This window comes from Ambystoma mexicanum, chromosome 13, assembly GCF_040938575.1.
Source record: "Ambystoma mexicanum isolate Mex_15411 chromosome 13, UKY_AmexF1_1, whole genome shotgun sequence".
Taxonomy (NCBI): domain Eukaryota; kingdom Metazoa; phylum Chordata; class Amphibia; order Caudata; family Ambystomatidae; genus Ambystoma; species Ambystoma mexicanum.
This window is the reverse complement of record NC_090938.1, coordinates 47,716,197-47,738,696: the sequence shown is the minus strand read 5'-3', so window position 1 is coordinate 47,738,696 and position 22,500 is coordinate 47,716,197. Positions and strand designations below refer to the sequence as shown.

Genomic DNA, 22,500 nt, shown 5'->3' with positions numbered 1-22,500 from the left:
GTGAGGTTAATACAAGGATTCTGAGGATTTGTGTGTGCCAATTCTTCTTAACAACTGGCAGGTGTGTCCTCGGGCAGCGTGCCATCCGGAATTTGGGCCATGGGTGGATTGATTTGCCTGAGGTTTCCCTCTAAAGAGGGAGCACAGCAGAGCTAAAGAATGGTACAATTTTGTCTTGAAGTGACACACCTAATAGCCTCAGCGATGAAGAAGCAGTGGGTCAAGTCTTTTTCTTCTCTTGAGTTTCCCTAAGTGGAGTTGATAAGGCAAGACATGGACCTCTTGCTTTCTGTCTGCAACAAGCCAACTATAACTCATTTGCGAAATGTGCAGAGAATTCACCATCCCTGTGGCCCTTTCAGAGGCCTCACAGACAAGTGACAGACCCTGTGTAATTCTGTGGGCCGCTCAGTGTTCCCAGTTTGCTGGGGATCCCAAGGAATGAACAGCCGTGTAGCTCAGGGTACTGTGAGGGGTCACAAATGGAAGCCAGACACAAAGTGGTCATGTTTTGATCATAGACTTTTATTCAACTTAAAAGGGTTGGGAAAATGCCCATCTGACCTTATTCTAAAGAAGAGTTTCCCTACCTAAGAACCAAAACTAAGGACCTGTTTTTGTCAGAATCGTGCAAATCAAAAGCCATCCTTCTATCCAAATGTTCTAGCATGACCCTCACACTAAAACAAAATGATAAAGTGACAAGGGAATGTCTACAACATGATAGTCACAAAAAACAAATTCTCAATAATAAGTATAACAGCTCTAACATAAATGTTCTCCAAACATGGAAAGAGACCTTATTTCCAGAGGGTGATTCCCTTCCGCTGGATTCTTTACTGGAATCACAAATGTCGCTGGCACTAGTTGGTGTCTTTTCGTAGCTCACAACAACAACTGTTCAGCCTTCTAGATTCTTCTTCAACAAAAGTTACTTCTTTAAACACAAGTTCTTTCTTTCTTTAACAAACACTGCCTCTGCTTGACACCCATGGTATGTTTGCAATTTGCTTGGTATACTCCCCTGCCATGACTCTTCATGTACTTCCACTTGCATGGTATACTCTCCTGCCAGAACCTCTCTTTATTTTATTTATTTTATTGCGCATTTTTAAGGCACTTGTACATCAAGTAATTTGTGTTTCAAAACGCCCACAGAGCAACAGGGAGGGAACATGGAAATAAAAGGCAAATATAACAATGAAAGAGAGAGGCAGTCCTACTAGGACTTGTCAGCATTCAGTACGTGCAAGTGCAGAGAGAGAGAAGGGATGAGGGAGGGCGGTAAGTGCTAGGAGTGCAACGGAGGGAGGTGCTAGGTAGTAAATTGCAAGCAGCTGTAAAGTGACTGGCAGAAATCACTTGGTAAGAGTGGTCAACTGCTAATAAATACGTGCATGCCTGTGATAACAGGCCAGTGGGCACCAAGACAAGTGCTGGGAGTGGGTGGAGGCTGGAGTTAATTGGGGATGGGAGGCCAGGACCCAGGTGGACACATAAGGGCCCTGGTCACCAATCTCAGCGACTGTGGGGATTAGCAAAGGAGGGAGAGGGGGAAGGAGGAGGTGAAAACAATAGTCTTGAGGAGCTTCTGGAATTTGAGGAGATCCAGCTCAGGATGAAGAGGATGGGGGAGGCTGTTCCATAGGAGGGAGCCAGCTGAGAAAAGAGATTGTCCACTGGCTCGCTGTTTAGCGAAGTGTTTGACATGCAGAGAGTTGGTTCCGGAGGAACGTAAAGATCTGGATGGAGATTATTTAGTGAGAGCCAAATGTAGGTAGCATGGGCCCAGGCCCCAGACAGCCTTATGGAGGATGCAGAGGGATTTGAATTTGATCCTTACAACAACCGGGAGCCAGTGGAGAGATTTTAGTGCTGCAGAGATGCAGTTCCTGGGCTTGAGCCCATGGATAAATCTTGCAGCCCTATTCTGGATTAGCTGGAGGTGACGTAGAGAGAAAGAGGGTATATTAAGGAAGAGGCTATTGCAGTAGTCTAGCTTAGAGAGTCCTAGAGCTCTGGAGACGTTGAGCTTCTGGGGAAAAGTGAGGACAGGAAAGATTCCTTTGAGGGGGAGGAGTTGAAAGTGGGCCTTCTTGACAAGGTCCTGGATGTAAGGGAGGAAGAAAAGAGAGTCGAAGATGACCCCAAGGTTTTTGGCTTCAGATGAAGCATAAGGGGGAGAACCCATAGAGGGTGGCCAGAGTGAAGGGAGGAAAGAGGGAGCAGGGGTCCCAATGGGAAGGATCACCATCTTGTTGGCATTGAGGCAGAGATCATTGGAGGCACTCCAGGACCGGGTGGCAGATAGGTAGTCAGGAATGATGGAGGAAGTAAGGAGAGGATCAGAGGGAAGTTTGAAGAAGAGTTGTGTTCATCTGCATTACACTGGAAGTAAAGGGAGAAGGTGGAAATTAGGTGTGCAAGTGGGCCTGATAGATGTTAAAGATCCAGGTGAAAGGTTAGAGCCTGGAGGATACCACAGGTGGAGAAAGAAGTGGGAGAGGAGAAAGAGCCCCGGATAACCTGGGAGGGACAGTCATTAAGGAGGGAGGTAAGCTAGTCCAGTGCCTGCTCTGCAATATCTAGGGTATTGTGGAGCTGTTTTAAGAGGATGGAGTGTTTGACCATGTCAAATGCAGAGGAGAGATCAAGTAGAATGAGAACAGCTGGAGAGTTAGAATGAAGAGCTGCAAGCAGTTATTCCTGGGTGTTCAGAAGAGCAGTTTCCATGCCTCTGGGTGATCGGAATCCAGATTGATGGTCATGGAGACCACCAACAAGCTCAGTCTGCTGGGTCAGTTGGGGGAAGACCAGTTTCTCCAAGAGTTTCCCCAGGAAGGGGGTGATAGAGATGGGGCGGTAGTTAGGACAAGACGGGTCGGCAGAAGGTTTTTTTCAGGAGTGGGCGCACAAGAGTGTGCTGGAGGGAAGAGGGGGAAGACCCAGTAGCAAAAGGGTGATTGCGGAAATCAACAAGTGCTGGGGCAAGAGAGCCAATATTGCTCTTAATAGTTCTGGAAGAACAGGGGGAGACCTGTTTGGAGGAGACCTTCATAGAGTGGACAACTCTCGTGACCTCATCAGGTGTGATAGGAGAGTAGAGAAAGGCATAACTGCCTGGTATCCTCTCCTGCCAGGACTTCTCATTTCCACTTTAACTCCCTGGTATATGCTTCCCAGGACTTCTTGTATATTGTAGTTCCTTTTTACTTTCAACTAGCATATATCTTCCTTGACTTGGTATATCTACTTCTATGCTTTTCCCCATACTCGCGTTCACTTCTTACTGAGGTTTAATTTGGCAATCTGCCTTTTTAGTTTACAAGCAATCGTCTTATTAATTAACTTTCTGTGGCTTCACAAAGTTCGAATTCCATTTGGCGCGGTCGCCAATATGCCCCGGGGTACCCACTCTCCTCTGACAGACTCATCGGCTCTCTGTAGCATTTCCAGCCATGCTCGCTTTCAAGCGGCTTACCGTCGCTGCTTCGTTCCCATTCTGAGCACCTGTGACGTCTCTCTGGGCTCTCTCATGGACTTGCTCCTGCTTGCTGGTTTCCTCTCGGCTCCTGGTAAGGACAACACTGCTTCTGTAGGCTGCCGTAAGACCAGGAACCCTCTTGGGGTTCTTGACATCTCCACGGCCTGTCACGCTCACACCACATTACTTTCCTTCTTGGCTGTCAAACTTTTCTGCTCTGCCACACTGGCTCTCGCCTCCAGTATCTGCACACCGGTTCTTGCTTCTGCACACCAGCTTCCACAGAGACGCAACGTCTTCTCCTGAGCTGCTTCTCGCAGGTCAGCGACAATTTTAAAGGTCCTGCGTACAGGTGTTTCTCTCTAACAACTAGCACGTTCATTTGTCTTTTTGTTTCTGTTGCGCTGCATCTATTCCTTCATCCTCCTTGTCTCAATACCTAGGTGGCTGTGGGAATGATGTCCGCTGATATTGACTGAGGATTTCGGTGGTTGTGGGAATTTAGGTTTATTAATGGTTTCTGATGCCTATCTCTTGGATAGTCTTTCTTGATGATTTCATATGGAGGATCATTTCTACATAAAGGGTGGGGGAACAGGTCATTAGGGTACTGGGTAACAGGGGGTCTTCCTCATGGGAAAATGGGGATGCTGCGCCTCATCCAATGAAAGCATAACATCTCCCTGGTGTTCGTCTCCTCCCATGTGATCCTCCATCGTATAACTGCCCCTAGGGTCAGAATCAGGTAGTGACTGCTGTCCCCTGGCCACATGGGAGGAGGGTATCACTGGGGAATCCATGTTGACTCCATTGGATTCGTCAGAGTACCCCCTTCTGCAGTTAGCAGCAGACACAGGGCTTCAGTACTGCCTGCCTGCCACCTACAGATGCATGTTAGCCAACCCTTCTGCAAGCCTCAGGACTTTGCGCAGATGACATTGGAGACCAACGACGCACCAGCCTGAGATGGTCACCCTGGAGCAGAATGGAAACAGGCCACAGAGATGAGGAAGGTGAGTGGAAGTCCCAGGAAGGAACCCTCATTCAATAAAATGGACATGACGCCCCAATTCAGCCTGAAAGAGATACTTCCACAGCTACGACAGGGTTGTGCCTTTCACCTCCCAACATAAATGCATCAAAGTGGCGGTGTGACCATTACTACTTGGTCAAAGAACTATCAGTGTCTGTGTGCCGGCCGCCGAGTCAAGCTTGCCCATCTGCTATCGGGCTCCTAGAATGATGTGACTGTGCTGCACTAAGCATAGTGTCCGACATCAAGAGCTTGCCTACTTGGGTGACCTGTGACTCTAAGGCTCCTCCAAAGCTCATCTTCATTTATCAAAATGTGAAACTCACCACCCACTCCCCCAAATTGCGCCTTCTGACCCCCGACCAAGTGGTGTTTGTTAGTCCCGTTTGTCAGCATGTAAAAGAGTGAGACATTGCACATAGCAAGTGGACTCTCCATAGGGTAGCACTGCCTGAAATCGAAGGCTGGTATCATGTGACTTGTGTTGGATTCCACGCAACATTCCTCTCCCCACCCCCCCGAGTTCCCCCCCCACCCCGCAGACTTACCAGGTTGATGAAGACCATGGTGCCGGGTCTCAACACGTAGGAGATGGGGATGGAGATGAGGCGGCCCAGAGTGATGAACCCCCAGAAAAGGCTGGGGAGGTAGCCGGCTGTCTTGTGGACAATTGACAGGGGCTCTTGCACTGCATAACTGTAGATGAAGCCGGAGTATTCGCCCTATGCGTAGGAATACAGGCAACCTTCATTAATAAACAGGCAGCCAATAGCAACAGTGTTCTATTTTCAAACAGTACAATGTTGAAGAAATCATTAGGGGGCAAGATATGTCAAATAGGAAATTAAATATGCTTGACAAAAAGGAAAATCTTATGTGTGCTAATGTCACTGAATTGTAAGGCAGTAGAAAAAAGAAACTGGAACATATATCCAGTACTATAGTGTATGTGTAAAAGGTAAGATGAGATCAGAAGTTAAAATAACTCTACACACAAACATAGAGGGAACTGAAGAACCACTTGTCCAGCCTTTGCACGTGAATAAAAGAGAGGCATGGTGCAGAGTGAAATACATTGCCACGGTTTGGTTAGGCAAAAGCCTATTAATTAATCAAATGATTTAAATAGTCAAAACGAGGGTGTCCATCGAACATGTGTCTTGGGTAAGTCACTGGGCGGGCAGAAAACGAATGAATGTGTGTCTTACTTTTTCAGATGTGGAACCGCCCATGCGCATTCCTTGACCGGAGGAAGGTGTGAGAGTTATGGACTTATAATGCATATTCTTGATTTGTTCATGTAGATTGAATCCTGCGGACACGCCTTTCTGCTCTGGGAACTGATGTGAACATGGGAAGCCTCTGTGTCCTTCAGCAAACCTGTGGCTATAAGGCATTGTGAGAGCGACAGCAGGCTGCTCCCTCAAGCGCAGCACCCACACCCCTTCCGGGATTATGTCATGTGATTTTAGCTGCTCTCTTGCAGGCGCCCCTTGTGCCCATGGCTTTGGCAGACCCGCACATGGTCTCTTGGAGGACAGCTCTCCTGGTTGTCGTCTTGCTAACCAGGAGAAGGCAGTTGAGTTGATTCGCCTCTTCTTTCCTGCCCGCCTATGAGCCTCTCTTTCAACTTGGATCCTCTCCCTGAAGCACCCAGCAGAGGCACCCGCACTTCCCAACACAGCCAGCATAGAAACCCACTTCTCCTGAAGAACCCAGCAGAGGACCCGCACTGCCCAACGCACCTAGCATAGACACCAACTCCTCCTGAGGCACCCAGCAGAGGCACCCGCACTGGCCAATGCACCCAGCATAGACACCCACTTCTCCTGAAGCATCCATCAGAGGAACCCGCGCTGCCCAACGCACCCAGCATAGACACCCATTTCTCCTGAAGCACCTAGCAGGGGCACCCGCACTGCCCAACGCAACAAGCATAGACACCCACTCCTCCTGAAGCACCCAGCAGGGGCACCTGCTCCCCCTGAGGCACCCAGCAGGGGACCTGCTCCCGCTGAGCTACCCAGCAGGGGCACCTGCTCCCCCTGAGGCATCCAACATTGTTATCTGCGCTTCACATCTTCCCACTGAAGCACCGAGCAGAGGCACCCGCACAGCCCAACGCACCCAGCATAGACACCAACTCCTCTTGAGGCACCCAGCAGTGGCACCCGCACAGCCCAAAGCAGCCAGAATACACACTCACTTCTCCTGTATCACCCAGCAGAGGCACCCGCACTGCCCAACGCACACAGCATAGACACCCGCACTGCCCAACGCAGCCAGCATAAACACCCACTTCTCCTGAAGCACCCAGCAGAGGCACCCGCACTGCCCAACGCAACCAGCATATACACCCACTTCTCCTGAAGCACCCAGCATAGGCACCCATACTGCCCAACGCACCCACTATACACACCCACTTCTCCTGAAGCACCCAGCAGAGGCACCCGCACTGCCCAACGCAGCCAGCATAGACACCCACTCCTCCTGAAGCACCCAGCAGAGGCACCCGCACTGCCCAACGCAGCCATCATAGACACCTACTTCTCCTGAAGCACCCAGCAGAGGCACCCGCACTGCCCAACGCACCCAGCATAGACACCCACTTCTCCCGAATCACCCAGCAGAGGCACCCGCACTGCCCAACACACCCAGCATAGACAACCACTTCTCCTGAAGCACTCAGCAGAGGCACCCTCACTGCCCAACGCACGCAGCATAGACACCCACTTCTCCAGAAGCACCCAGCAGAGGCACCCACCCTGCCCAACGCAGCCAGCATAGACACCCATTTCACCTGAAGCACCCAGCAGAGGCACCCGCACAGGCCAACGCAGGCAGCATAGACACCCACTTCTCCTGAAGAACCCAGCAGAAGCACCCGCACTGCCCAATGCTCCCAGCATAGACACCCACTTCTCCTGAAGCACCGAGCAGAGGCACCGGCACTGCTCAACGCACCCAGAATAGACACCCACTTCTCCTGAAGCACCGAGCAGAGGCACCCGCACTGCCCAACGCACCCAGCATAGACACCCACGTCTCCTGAAGCACCCAGCAGAGGAACCCACACTGCCCAACGCACCCAGCATAGACACCCACTTCTCCTGAAGCACCCAGCAGAGGCACCCGCACTGCCCAAGACACCCAGCATAGACAACCACTTCTCCTGTATCATCCAGCAGAGGCACCCGCACTGCCCAACGCACACAGCATAGACACCCGCACTGCCCAACGCAGCCAGCATAGACACCCACTTCTCCTGAAACACCTAGCAGAGGCACCCGCACTGTCCAACACAACCAGCATAGACACACACTTCCCCTGAAGCACCCAGCAGAGGCACCCGTACTGTCCAACGCACCCAGCATAGACACCCACTTCTCCTGAAGCATCCAGCAGAGGCACCCGCACTGCCTAGCGCTCCCAGCATAGACACCCACTTCTCCTGAAGCAGCCAACAGAGGCACCCGCACTGCCCAACGCACCCAGCATAGACACCCACTTCTCCTGAAGCACCCAGCAGAGGCACCCGCACTGCCCAATGCACCCAGCATAGACACCCACTTCTCCCGAAGCACCAAGCAGAGGCACGCGCACTGCCCAACACACCCAGCATAGACACCCACTTCTCCTGAAGCACCCAGCAGAGGCACCTGCACTGCCCAATGAACCTGGAATAGACACCCCCTTCTCCTAAAGCATCCACCAGAGGCCCCCGCACTGCCTAACGCATCCAGCAGAGACACCCACTTCTCCCGAAGCACCCAGCAGAGGCACCCGCACTGCCCAACGCACCCAGGATAGACATCCACTTCTCCGGAAGCACCCAACAGAGGCACCAGCACTGTCCAATGCACCCAGCACAGACACCCACTTCTCCTGAAGCACCCAGCAGAGGCACCAGTACTGCCCAACGCACCCAGCAGAGACACCCACGTCTCTTGAAGCACCCAGAAGAGGCACCCGCACTGCCCAACGCACCCAGCATAGACACCCACTTCTCCTGAAGCACCCAGCAGAGGCACCCGCACTGCCCAATGAACCCAGCATAGACACCCACCTCTCCTCAAGCACCCAGCAGACGCACCCACACTGCCCATCGCACCCAGCATAGACACCCACTTCTCCTGAAGCACCCAGCAGAGGCACCGGCACTGCCCAATGCACCCAGCATAGACACCCACTTCTCCTGAATCATCCACCAGAGGCACCCGCACTGCCTAACGCACCCAGCAGAGTCACCCACTTCTCCCAAAGCACCCAGCAGAGGCACCCGCACTGCCCAACGCACCCAGCATAGACACCCACTTCTCCTAAAGCACCCAGCAGAGGCACCCACACTGCCCAACGCACCCAGCATAGACACCCAATTCTCCTGAAGCACTCAGCAGAGGCACCCGCACTGCCCAAGACACCCAGCATAGACACCCACTTCTCCTGACTCACCCAGCATAGGCACCCACACTGCCCAACACAGCCAGCATAGACACCCACTTCTCCTGAAGCACCCAGCAGAGGCACCCGCACTGCCCAATGCACCCAGCATAGACACCCACTTCTCCTGAAGCACCCAGCAGAGGCACCCGCACTGCCCAAGACACCCAGCATAGACACCCGCTTCTCCTGAATCACCCAGCAGAGGCACCCACACTGCCCAACACAGCCAGCATAGACACCCACCTCTCCTGAAGCACCCAGCAGAGGCACCCACACTGCCCAACGCACCCAGCATAGACACCCACTTCTCCTGAAGCACCCAGCAGAGGCACCCGCACTGCCCAATGCACCCAGCATAGACACCCACTTCTCCTGAAGCACCCAGCAGAGGCACCCGCACTGCCTAACAAACCCAGCATAGACACCCACTTCTCCTGAAGCACCCAGCAAAGGCACCCGCACTGCCTAATGCACCCAGCATAGACACCCACTTCTCCTGAAGCAGCCACCAGAGGCACCCGCTCTGCCTAACGCACCCAGCATGGACACCCACTTCTCCTGAAGCACCCAGCAGAGGCACCCGCACTGCCCAATGCACCCAGGATAGACAACCACTTCTCCTAAAGCACCCTGCAGAGGCACCCGCACTGCCCAATGCACCCAGCATAGACAACCACTTCTCCTGAAGCATCCACCAGAGGCACCCGCACTGCCTAACACACCCAGCAGAGTCACCCACTTCTCGCAAAGAACCCAGAAGAGGCACCCGCACTGCCCAATGCACCCAGCATAGACACCCACTTCTACTGAAGCACCCAGCAGAGGCACCCGCACTGCCTAATGCACCCAGCATAGACACCCACCTCTCCTCAAGCACCCAGCAGAGGCACCCACACTGCCCAACGCACCCAGCATAGACATCCACTTCTCCTGAAGCACCCAGCAGAGGCACCGGCACTGCCCAATGCACCCAGCATAGACACCCACTTCTCCTGAAGCATCCACCAGAGGCACCCGCACTGCCTAACGCACCCAGCAGAGTCACCCACTTCTCCCAAAGCACCCAGCAGAGGCACCCGCACTGCCCAACGCACCCAGCATAGACACCCACTTCTCCTAAAGCACCCAGCAGAGGCACCCACACTGCCCAACGCACCCAGCATAGACACCCACTTCTCCTGAAGCACCCAGCAGAGGCACCCGCACTGCCCAACACACCCAGCATAGACACCCAATTCTCCTGAAGCACTCAGCAGAGGCACCCGCACTGCCCAAGACACCCAGCATAGACACCCACTTCTCCTGACTCACCCAGCATAGGCACCCACACTGCCCAACACAGCCAGCATAGACACCCACATCTCCTGAAGCACCCAGCAGAGGCACCCGCACTGCCCAATGCACCCAGCATAGACACCCACTTCTCCTGAAGCACCCAGCAGAGGCACCCGCACTGCCCAAGACACCCAGCATAGACACCCGCTTCTCCTGAATCACCCAGCAGAGGCACCCACACTGCCCAACAGAGCCAGCATAGACACCCACCTCTCCTGAAGCACCCATCAGAGGCACCCACACTGCCCAACGCACCCAGCATAGACACCCACTTCTCCTGAAGCACCCAGCAGAGGCACCCGCACTGCCCAATGCACCCAGCATAGACACCCACTTCTCCTGAAGCACCCAGCAGAGGGACCAGCACTGCCCAACTTACCCAGCATAGACACCCACTTCTCCTGAAGCATCCACCAGAGGCACCCGCACTGCCTAACACACCCAGCATAGACACCCACTTCTCCTGAAGCACCCAGCAAAGGCACCCGCACTGCCCAATGCACCCAGGATAGACAACCACTTCTCCTAAAGCACCCTGCAGAGGCACCCGCACTGCCCAATGCACCCAGCATAGACAACCACTTCTCCTGAAGCATCCACCAGAGGCACCCGCACTGCCTAACACACCCAGCAGAGTCACCCACTTCTCGCAAAGCACCCAGAAGAGGCACCCGCACTGCCCAATGCACCCAGCATAGACACCCACTTCTACTGAAGCACCCAGCAGAGGCACCCGCACTGCCTAATGCACCCAGCATAGACACCCACTTCTCCTGAAGCATCCACCAGAGGCACCCGCACTGCCTAACACACCCAGCATAGACACCCACTTCTCCTGAAGCACCCAGCAGAGGCACCCGCACTGCCCAATGCACCCAGCATAGACACCCACTTCTCCTGAAGCATCACGCAGAGGCACCCGCACTGCCCAATGCATCCAGCATAGACACCCACTTCTCCTGAAGCACCCAGCAGAGGAACCCGCACTGCCCAACGCAGCCAGCATAGACACATACTTCTCCTGAAGCACCCAGCACAGGCCCCCGCACTGCCCAACGCACCAAGCATAGAAACACACTTCTCCTGAAGCACCCAGCAGAGGAACCCGCACTGCCTAACGCACCCAGCATAGACACACACTTCTCCTGAAGCATCCAGCAGAGGAGGCCGCACTGCCCAACGCACCCACCATAGACACCAATTCCTCCTGAGGTACCCAGCAAAGGCACCCGCACTGCCCAATGCAGCGAGCATAGACAACCACTTCTCCTGTATCGCCCAGCAGAGGCACCCGCACTGCCCAACGCACCCAGCATAGACACCAACTCCTCCCGAGGCACCCAGCGGGGGCAACTGCTCCCCCTAAGGGCACCCATCTGGGGTAACTGCTCCTCTCAAAGCACCCAACATTGTCATACGCACTTCACATCATCCCACTGAAGCACCCAGCTGAGGCACCCGCACTGCCCAACGTACGCAGCATAGAAACACACTTCTCCTGAAGCATCCAGCAGAGGAACCTGCACTGCCCAACGCACCCAGCATAGACACCCACTTCCCCTGAAGCACCCAGCAGAGGCACCCGTACTGTCCAACGCACCCAGCATAGACACCCACTTCTCCTGAAGCATCCAGCAGAGGCACCCGCACTGCCTAGCGCTCCCAGCATAGACACCCACTTCTCCTGAAGCAGCCAACAGAGGCACCCGCACTGCCCAACGCACCCAGCATAGACACCCACTTCTCCTGAAGCACCCAGCAGAGGCACCCGCACTGCCCAATGCACCCAGCATAGACACCCACTTCTCCTGAAGCACCAAGCAGAGGCACGCGCACTGCCCAACACACCCAGCATAGACACCCACTTCTCCTGAAGCACCAAGCAGAGGCACCCGCACTGCCCAATGAACCCGGAATAGACACCCACTTCTCCTAAAGCATCCACCAGAGGCCCCCGCACTGCCTAACGCACCCAGCAGAGACACCCACTTCTCCCGAAGCACCCAGCAGAGGCACCCGCACTGCCCAACGCACCCAGGATAGACATCCACTTCTCCGGAAGCACCCAACAGAGGCACCAGCACTGTCCAATGCACCCAGCACAGACACCCACTTCTCCTGAAGCACCCAGCAGAGGCACCAGTACTGCCCAACGCACCCAGCAGAGACACCCACGTCTCTTGAAGCACCCAGAAGAGGCACCCGCACTGCCCAACGCACCCAGCATAGATACCCACTTCTCCTGAAGCACCCAGCAGAGGCACCCGCACTGCCCAATGCACCCAGCATAGACACCCACCTCTCCTCAAGCACCCAGGAGAGGCACCCACACTGCCCAACGCACCCAGCATAGACACCCACTTCTCCTGAAGCACCCAGCAGAGGCACCGGCACTGCCCAATGCACCCAGCATAGACACCCACTTCTCCTGAAGCATCCACCAGAGGCACCCGCACTGCCTAATGCACCCAGCAGAGTCACCCACTTCTCCCAAAGCACCCAGCAGAGGCACCCGCACTGCCCAACGCACCCAGCATAGACACCCACTTCTCCTAAAGCACCCAGCAGAGGCACCCACACTGCCCAACGCACCCAGCATAGACACCCACTTCTCCTGAAGCACCCAGCAGAGGCACCCGCACTGCCCAACACACCCAGCATAGACACCCAATTCTCCTGAAGCACTCAGCAGAGGCACCCGCACTGCCCAAGACACCCAGCATAGACACCCACTTCTCCTGACTCACCCAGCATAGGCACCCACACTGCCCAACACAGCCAGCATAGACACCCACTTCTCCTGAAGCACCCAGCAGAGGCACCCGCACTGCCCAATGCACCCAGCATAGACACCCACTTCTCTTGAAGCACCCAGCAGAGGCACCCGCACTGCCCAATGCACCCAGCATAGACACCCACTTCTCTTGAAGCACCCAGCAGAGGCACCCGCACTGCCCAAGACACCCAGCATAGACACCCGCTTCTCCTGAATCACCCAGCAGAGGCACCCACACTGCCCAACACAGCCAGCATAGACACCCACCTCTCCTGAAGCACCCATCAGAGGCACCCACACTGCCCAACGCACACAGCATAGACACCCACTTCTCCTGAAGCACCCAGCAGAGGCACCCGCACTGCCCAATGCACCCAGCATAGACACCCACTTCTCCTGAAGCACCCAGCAGAGGGACCAGCACTGCCCAACTTACCCAGCATAGACACCCACTTCTCCTGAAGCATCCACCAGAGGCACCCGCACTGCCTAACAAACCCAGCATAGACACCCACTTCTCCTGAAGCACCCAGCAAAGGCACCCGCTCTGCCTAACGCACCCAGCATGGACACCCACTTCTCCTGAAGCACCCTGCAGAGGCACCCGCACTGCCCAATGCACCCAGCATAGACAACCACTTCTCCTGAAGCATCCACCAGAGGCACCCGCACTGCCTAACGCACCCAGCAGAGTCACCCACTTCTCCCAAAGCACCCAGCAGAGGCACCCGCACTGCCCAACGCACCCAGCATAGACACCCACTTCTCCTAAAGCACCCAGCAGAGGCACTCACACTGCCCAACGCACCCAGCATAGACACCCACTTCTCCTGAAGCACCCAGCAGAGGCACCCGCACTGCCCAACACACCCAGGATAGACACCCAATTCTCCTGAAGCACTCAGCAGAGGCACCCGCACTGCCCAAGACACCCAGCATAGACACCCACTTCTCCTGACTCACCCAGCATAGGCACCCACACTGTCCAACACAGCCAGCATAGACACCCACTTCTCCTGAAGCACCCAGCAGAGGCACCCGCACTGCCCAATGCACCCAGCATAGACACCCACTTCTCCTGAGGCACCCAGCAGAGGCACCCGCACTGCCCAAGACACCCAGCATAGACACCCGCTTCTCCTGAATCACCCAGCAGAGGCACCCACACTGCCCAACACAGCCAGCATAGACACCCACCTCTCCTGAAGCACCCATCAGAGGCACCCACACTGCCCAACGCACCCAGCATAGACACCCACTTCTCCTGAAGCACCCAGCAGAGGCACCCGCACTGCCCAATGCACCCAGCATAGACACCCACTTCTCCTGAAGCACCCAGCAGAGGGACCAGCACTGCCCAACTTACCCAGCATAGACACCCACTTCTCCTGAAGCATCCACCAGAGGCACCCGCACTGCCTAACACACCCAGCATAGACACCCACTTCTCCTGAAGCACCCAGCAAAGGCACCCGCACTGCCTAATGCACCCAGCATAGACACCCACTTCTCCTGAAGCAGCCACCAGAGGCACCCGCTCTGCCTAACGCACCCAGCATGGACACCCACTTCTCCTGAAGCACCCAGCAGAGGCACCCGCACTGCCCAATGCACCCAGGATAGACAACCACTTCTCCTAAAGCACCCTGCAGAGGCACCCGCACTGCCCAATGCACCCAGCATAGACAACCACTTCTCCTGAAGCATCCACCAGAGGCACCCGCACTGCCTAACACACCCAGCAGAGTCACCCACTTCTCGCAAAGCACCCAGAAGAGGCACCCGCACTGCCTAATGCACCCAGCATAGACACCCACTTCTACTGAAGCACCCAGCAGAGGCACCCGCACTGCCTAATGCACCCAGCATAGACACCCACTTCTCCTGAAGCATCCACCAGAGGCACCCGCACTGCCTAACACACCCAGCATAGACACCCACTTCTCCTGAAGCACCCAGCAGAGGCACCCGCACTGCCCAATGCACCCAGCATAGACACCCACTTCTCCTGAAGCACCACGCAGAGGCACCCGCACTGCCCAATGCATCCAGCATAGACACCCACTTCTCCTGAAGCACCCAGCAGAGGAACCCGCACTGCCCAACGCAGCGAGCATAGACAACCACTTCTCCTGTATCGCCCAGCAGAGGCACCCGCACTGCCCAACGCACCCAGCATAGACACCAACTCCTCCCGAGGCACCCAGCGGGGGCAACTGCTCCCCCTAAGGGCACCCATCTGGGGTAACTGCTCCTCTCAAAGCACCCAACATTGTCATACGCACTTCACATCATCCCACTGAAGCACCCAGCTGAGGCACCCGCACTGCCCAACGTACGCAGCATAGAAACACACTTCTCCTGAAGCATCCAGCAGAGGAACCTGCACTGCCCAAAGCACCCAGCATAGACACCCACTTCTCCTGAAGCACCCAGCAGAGGCACCTGCACTGCCCAACGCACCCACCATAGGCACCCACTTCTCCTGAAGCACCCAGCAGAGGCACCCACACTGCCTAACGCACCCAGCATAGACACCCACTTCTCCTGAAGCAGCCACCAGAGGCACCCGCACTGCCCAACGCACCCAGCATAGACACCCACTTCTCCTGAAGCACCCAGCAGAGGCACCCGCATTGGCCAATACACCCAGCATAGACACCCACTTCTACCGAAGCACCGAGCAGAGGCACGCGCACTGCCCAACACACCCAGCATAGACACCCACTTCTCCTGAAGCACCCAGCAGAGGCACCCGCACTGCCCAATGCACCCAGAATAGACACACACATCTCCCGAAGCACCCAGCAGAGGCACCCCCACTGTCCAACGCACCCAGGATAGACATCCACTTCTCCGGAAGCACCCAGCAGATGCACCAGCACTGTCCAATGCACCCAGCACAGACACCCACTTCTCCTGAAGCACCCAGCAGAGGCACCTGCACTGCCCAACGCACCCACCATAGGCACCCACTTCTCCTGAAGCACCCAGCAGAGGCACCCACACTGCCTAACGCACCCAGCATAGACACCCACTTCTCCTGAAGCAGCCACCAGAGGCACCCGCACTGCCCAACGCACCCACCATAGGCACCCACTTCTCCTGAAGCACCCAGCAGAGGCACCCACACTGCCTAACGCACCCAGCATAGACACCCACTTCTCCTGAAGCAGCCACCAGAGGCACCCGCACTGCCCAACGCACCCAGCATAGACACCCACTTCTCCTGAAGCACCCAGCAGAGGCACCCGCATTGGCCAATACACCCAGCATAGACACCCACTTCTCCCGAAGCACCCAGCAGAGGCACCCGCACTACCCAATGCACCCAGAATAGACACCCACATCTCCCGAAGCACCCAGCAGAGGCACCCCCACTGTCCAACGCACCCAGGATAGACATCCACTTCTCCGGAAGCACCCAGCAGATGCACCAGCACTGTCCAATGCACCCAGCACAGACACCCACTTCTCCTGAAGCACCCAGCAGAGGCACCTGCACTGCCCAACGCACCCACCATAGGCACCCACTTCTCCTGAAGCACCCAGCAGAGGCACCCACACTGCCTAACGCACCCAGCATAGACACCCACTTCTCCTGAAGCAGCCACCAGAGGCACCCGCACTGCCCAACGCACCCAGCATAGACACCCACTTCTCCTGAAGCACCCAGCAGAGGCACCCGCATTGGCCAATACACCCAGCATAGACACCCACTTCTCCCGAAGCACCGAGCAGAGGCACGCGCACTGCCCAACACACCCAGCATAGACACCCACTTCTCCTGAAGCACCCACCAGAGGCACCCGCACTGCCTAACGCACCCAGCAGAGACACCCACATCTCCCGAAGCACCCAGCAGAGGCACCCCCACTGTCCAACGCACCCAGGATAGACATCCACTTCTCCGGAAGCACCCAGCAGATGCACCAGCACTGTCCAATGCACCCAGCACAGACACCCACTTCTCCTGAAGCACCCAGCAGAGGCACCAGCACTGCCCAACGCACCCAGCAGAGACACCCACTTCTCCTGAAGCACCCAGAAGAGGCACCCGCACTGCCCAACGCACCCAGCATAGACACCCACTTCTCCTGAAGCACCCAGCAGAGGCACCCGCACTGCCAAATGCACCCAGCATAAACACCCTCCTCTCCTGGCGCACCCAGCAGAGGCACCCGCACTGCCCAACGCACCCAGCATAGACACCCACTTCTCCTGAATCACCCAGCAGAGGCACCCACACTGCCCAATGCACTCAGCATAGACACCCACTTCTCCTGAAGCACCCAGCAGAGGCACCAGCACTGCCCAACTCACCCAGCATAGATACCCACTTCACCTGAAGCATCCACCAGAGGCACCCGCACTGCCTAACACACCCAGCATAGACACCCACTTCTCCTGAAGCACCCAGCAGAGGCACCCGCACTGCCCAACGCATGCAGCATAGACAACCACTTCTCCTGAAGCTCCACGCAGAGGCACCCGCACTGCCCAACGCATCCAGCATAGACACCCACTTCTCCTGAAGCACCCAGCAGAGGCACCCGCACTGCCCAACGCTCCCAGCATAGACACCTACTTCTCCCGAAGCACCCAGCAGAGGCACCCGCACTGCCCAACTCACCCAGCATAGACACCCACTTCTCCTGAAGCACTCAGCAGAGGCACCCTCACTGCCCAACGCACCCAGCATAGACACCCACTTCTCCGGAAGCACCCAGCAGAGGCACCCACACTGCCCAACGCACCCAGCATAAACACCCATTTCTCCTGAAGCACCCAGCAGAGGCACCCGCACTACCCAAGACACCCAGCATAGACACCCACTTCTCCTGAAGCACCCAGCAGAGGCACCCGCACTGCCCAACACACCCAGCATAGACACCCAATTCTTCTGAAGCACCCAGCAGAGGCACCCGCACTGCCCAAGACACCCAGCATAGACACCCACTTCTCCTGAATCACCCAGCAGAAGCACCCACACTACCCAACACAGCCAGCATAGACACCCACTTCTCCTGTATCACCCAGCAGAGGCACCCGCACTGCCGAACGCACACAGCATAGATACCCGCACTGCCCAACGCAGCCAGCAGAGACACCCACTTCTCCTGAAGCACCCAGCAGAGGCACCCGCACTGCTCAACGCAACCAACATAGACACCCACTTCTCCGGAAGCACCCAGCAGAGGCACCTGCCCTGCCCAACGCAGCCAGTATAGACACCCACTTCTCCTGAAGCACCCAGCAGAGGCACCTGCACAGCCCAACGCAGGCAGCATAGACACCCACTTCTCCTGAAGCACCCAGCAGAAGCACCCGCACTCCCCAACGCACCCAGCATAGACACCCACTTCTCCTGAAGCACCGAGCAGAGGCACCCGCACTGCCCAACGCACACAGCATAGACACCCACTTCTCCTGAAGCACCGAGCAGAGGCACCCGCACTGCCCAACGCACCCGCATAGACACCCACTTCTCCTGAAGCACCCAGCAGAGGCAGCCACACTGCCCAACGCACCCAGCATAAACACCCATTTCTACTGAAGCACCCAGCAGAGGCACCCGCACTGCCCAAGACACCCAGCATAGACACCCACTTCTCCTGAAGCACCCAGCAGAGGCACCCGCACTGCCCAACACACCCAGCATAGACACCCAATTCTCCTGAAGCACCCAGCAGAGGCACCCGCACTGCCCAAGACACCCAGCATAGACACCCACTTCTCCTGAATCACCCAGCAGAGGCACCCACACTACCCAACACAGCCAGCATAGACACCCACTTCTCCTGTATCACCCAGCAGAGGCACCCACACTGCCGAATGCACACAGCATAGATACCCGCACTGCCCAACGCACCCAGCAGAGACACCCAATTCTCCCAAAGCACCCAGCAGAGGCACCCGCACTGCCCAACGCACCCAGCATAGACACCCGCTTCTACTGAAGCACCCAGCAGAGGCACCCGCACTGCCCAATGCACCCAGCATAGACACCCACTTCTCCTGAAGCACCCAGCAGAGGGACCAGCACTGCCCAACTTACACAGCATAGACACCCACTTCTCCTGAAGCATCCACCAGAGGCACCCGCACTGCCTAACACACCCAGCATAGACACCCACTTCTCCTGAAGCACCCAGCAAAGGCACCCGCACTGCCTAATGCACCCAGCATAGACACCCACTTCTCCTGAAGCAGCCACCAGAGGCACCCGCTCTGCCTAACGCACCCAGCATGGACACCCACTTCTCCTGAAGCACCCAGCAGAGGCACCCGCACTGCCCAATGCACCCAGGATAGACAACCACTTCTCCTAAAGCACCCTGCAGAGGCACCCGCACTGCCCAATGCACCCAGCATAGACAACCACTTCTCCTGAAGCATCCACCAGAGGCACCCGCACTGCCTAACACACCCAGCAGAGTCACCCACTTCTCGCAAAGCACCCAGAAGAGGCACCCGCACTGCCCAATGCACCCAGCATAGACACCCACTTCTACTGAAGCACCCAGCAGAGGCACCCGCACTGCCTAATGCACCCAGCATAGACACCCATTTCTCCTGAAGCATCCACCAGAGGCACCCGCACTGCCTAACACACCCAGCATAGACACCCACTTCTCCTGAAGCACCCAGCAGAGGCACCCGCACTGCCCAATGCACCCAGCATAGACACCCACTTCTCCTGAAGCACCACGCAGAGGCACCCGCACTGCCCAATGCATCCAGCATAGACACCCACTTCTCCTGAAGCACCCAGCAGAGGAACCCGCACTGCCCAACGCACCAAGCATAGAAACCCACTTCTCCTGAAGCACCCAGCAGAGGAACCCGCACTGCCTAATGCACCCAGCATAGACACACAATTCCTCCTGAGGTACCCAGCAGAGGCACCCGCACTGCCCAACGCACCCAGCATAGACACCAACTCCTCCCGAGGCACCCAGCGGGGGCAACTGCTCCCCCTAAGGGCACCCATCTGGGGTAACTGCTCCTCTCAAAGCACCCAACATTGTCATACGCACTTCACATCATCCCACTGAAGCACCCAGCTGAGGCACCCGCACTGCCCAACGTACGCAGCATAGAAACACACTTCTCCTGAAGCATCCAGCAGAGAAACCTGCACTGCCCAAAGCACCCAGCATAGACACCCACTTCTCCTGAAGCACCCAGCAGAGGCACCTGCACTGCCCAACGCACCCACCATAGGCACCCACTTCTCCTGAAGCACCCAGCAGAGGCACCCACACTGCCTAACGCACCCAGCATAGACACCCACTTCTCCTGAAGCAGCCACCAGAGGCACCCGCACTGCCCAACGCACCCAGCATAGACACCCACTTCTCCTGAAGCACCCAGCAGAGGCACCCGCATTGGCCAATACACCCAGCATAGACACCCACTTCTCCCGAAGCACCGAGCAGAGGCACGCGCACTGCCCAACACACCCAGCATAGACACCCACTTCTCCTGAAGCACCCAGCAGAGGCACCCGCACTGCCCAATGCACCCAGAATAGACACCCACATCTCCCGAAGCACCCAGCAGAGGCACCCCCACTGTCCAACGCACCCAGGATAGACATCCACTTCTCCGGAAGCACCCAGCAGATGCACCAGCACTGTCCAATGCACCCAGCACAGACACCCACTTCTCCTGAAGCACCCAGCAGAGGCACCCACACTGCCTAACGCACCCAGCATAGACACCCACTTCTCCTGAAGCAGCCACCAGAGGCACCCGCACTGCCCAACGCACCCACCATAGGCACCCACTTCTCCTGAAGCACCCAGCAGAGGCACCCACACTGCCTAACGCACCCAGCATAGACACCCACTTCTCCTGAAGCAGCCACCAGAGGCACCCGCACTGCCCAACGCACCCAGCATAGACACCCACTTCTCCTGAAGCACCCAGCAGAGGCACCCGCATTGGCCAATACACCCAGCATAGACACCCACTTCTCCCGAAGCACCGAGCAGAGGCACGCGCACTGCCCAACACACCCAGCATAGACACCCACTTCTCCTGAAGCACCCAGCAGAGGCACCCGCACTGCCCAATGCACCCAGAATAGACACCCACATCTCCCGAAGCACCCAGCAGAGGCACCCCCACTGTCCAACGCACCCAGGATAGACATCCACTTCTCCGGAAGCACCCAGCAGATGCACCAGCACTGTCCAATGCACCCAGCACAGACACCCACTTCTCCTGAAGCACCCAGCAGAGGCACCCACACTGCCTAACGCACCCAGCATAGACACCCACTTCTCCTGAAGCAGCCACCAGAGGCACCCGCACTGCCCAACGCACCCACCATAGGCACCCACTTCTCCTGAAGCACCCAGCAGAGGCACCCACACTGCCTAACGCACCCAGCATAGACACCCACTTCTCCTGAAGCAGCCACCAGAGGCACCCGCACTGCCCAACGCACCCAGCATAGACACCCACTTCTCCTGAAGCACCCAGCAGAGGCACCCGCATTGGCCAATACACCCAGCATAGACACCCACTTCTCCCGAAGCACCGAGCAGAGGCACGCGCACTGCCCAACACACCCAGCATAGACACCCACTTCTCCTGAAGCACCCAGCAGAGGCACCCGCACTGCCCAATGCACCCAGAATAGACACCCACATCTCCCGAAGCACCCAGCAGAGGCACCCCCACTGTCCAACGCACCCAGGATAGACATCCACTTCTCCGGAAGCACCCAGCAGATGCACCAGCACTGTCCAATGCACCCAGCACAGACACCCACTTCTCCTGAAGCACCCAGCAGAGGCACCTGCACTGCCCAACGCACCCACCATAGGCACCCACTTCTCCTGAAGCACCCAGCAGAGGCACCCACACTGCCTAACGCACCCAGCATAGACACCCACTTCTCCTGAAGCAGCCACCAGAGGCACCCGCACTGCCCAACGCACCCAGCATAGACACCCACTTCTCCTGAAGCACCCAGCAGAGGCACCCGCATTGGCCAATACACCCAGCATAGACACCCACTTCTCCCGAAGCACCGAGCAGAGGCACGCGCACTGCCCAACACACCCAGCATAGACACCCACTTCTCCTGAAGCACCCACCAGAGGCACCCGCACTGCCTAACGCACCCAGCAGAGACACCCACATCTCCCGAAGCACCCAGCAGAGGCACCCCCACTGTCCAACGCACCCAGGATAGACATCCACTTCTCCGGAAGCACCCAGCAGATGCACCAGCACTGTCCAATGCACCCAGCACAGACACCCACTTCTCCTGAAGCACCCAGCAGAGGCACCAGCACTGCCCAACGCACCCAGCAGAGACACCCACTTCTCCTGAAGCACCCAGAAGAGGCACCCGCACTGCCCAACGCACCCAGCATAGACACCCACTTCTCCTGAAGCACCCAGCAGAGG

At 56.8% G+C, this 22,500-nt stretch overlaps 1 protein-coding gene and 1 long non-coding RNA gene across 2 annotated transcripts in view; one reads left to right on the top strand and one right to left on the bottom strand.

Moving 5' to 3' along the window:
• LOC138520815 (uncharacterized) overlaps nt 1-22,500 on the top strand; it is a 348,850-nt gene that overhangs the window by 85,646 nt on the left and 240,704 nt on the right. The window lies entirely within an intron of this gene.
• The window catches only part of MFSD4A (major facilitator superfamily domain containing 4A), a 339,210-nt gene that overhangs the window by 109,974 nt on the left and 206,736 nt on the right, over nt 1-22,500 (bottom strand). The window contains exon 6 of the mRNA XM_069633153.1: nt 5,066-5,239. Coding sequence (XP_069489254.1) covers nt 5,066-5,239 — 174 coding nt within the window. The remainder of the gene's footprint in view (nt 1-5,065; nt 5,240-22,500) is intronic.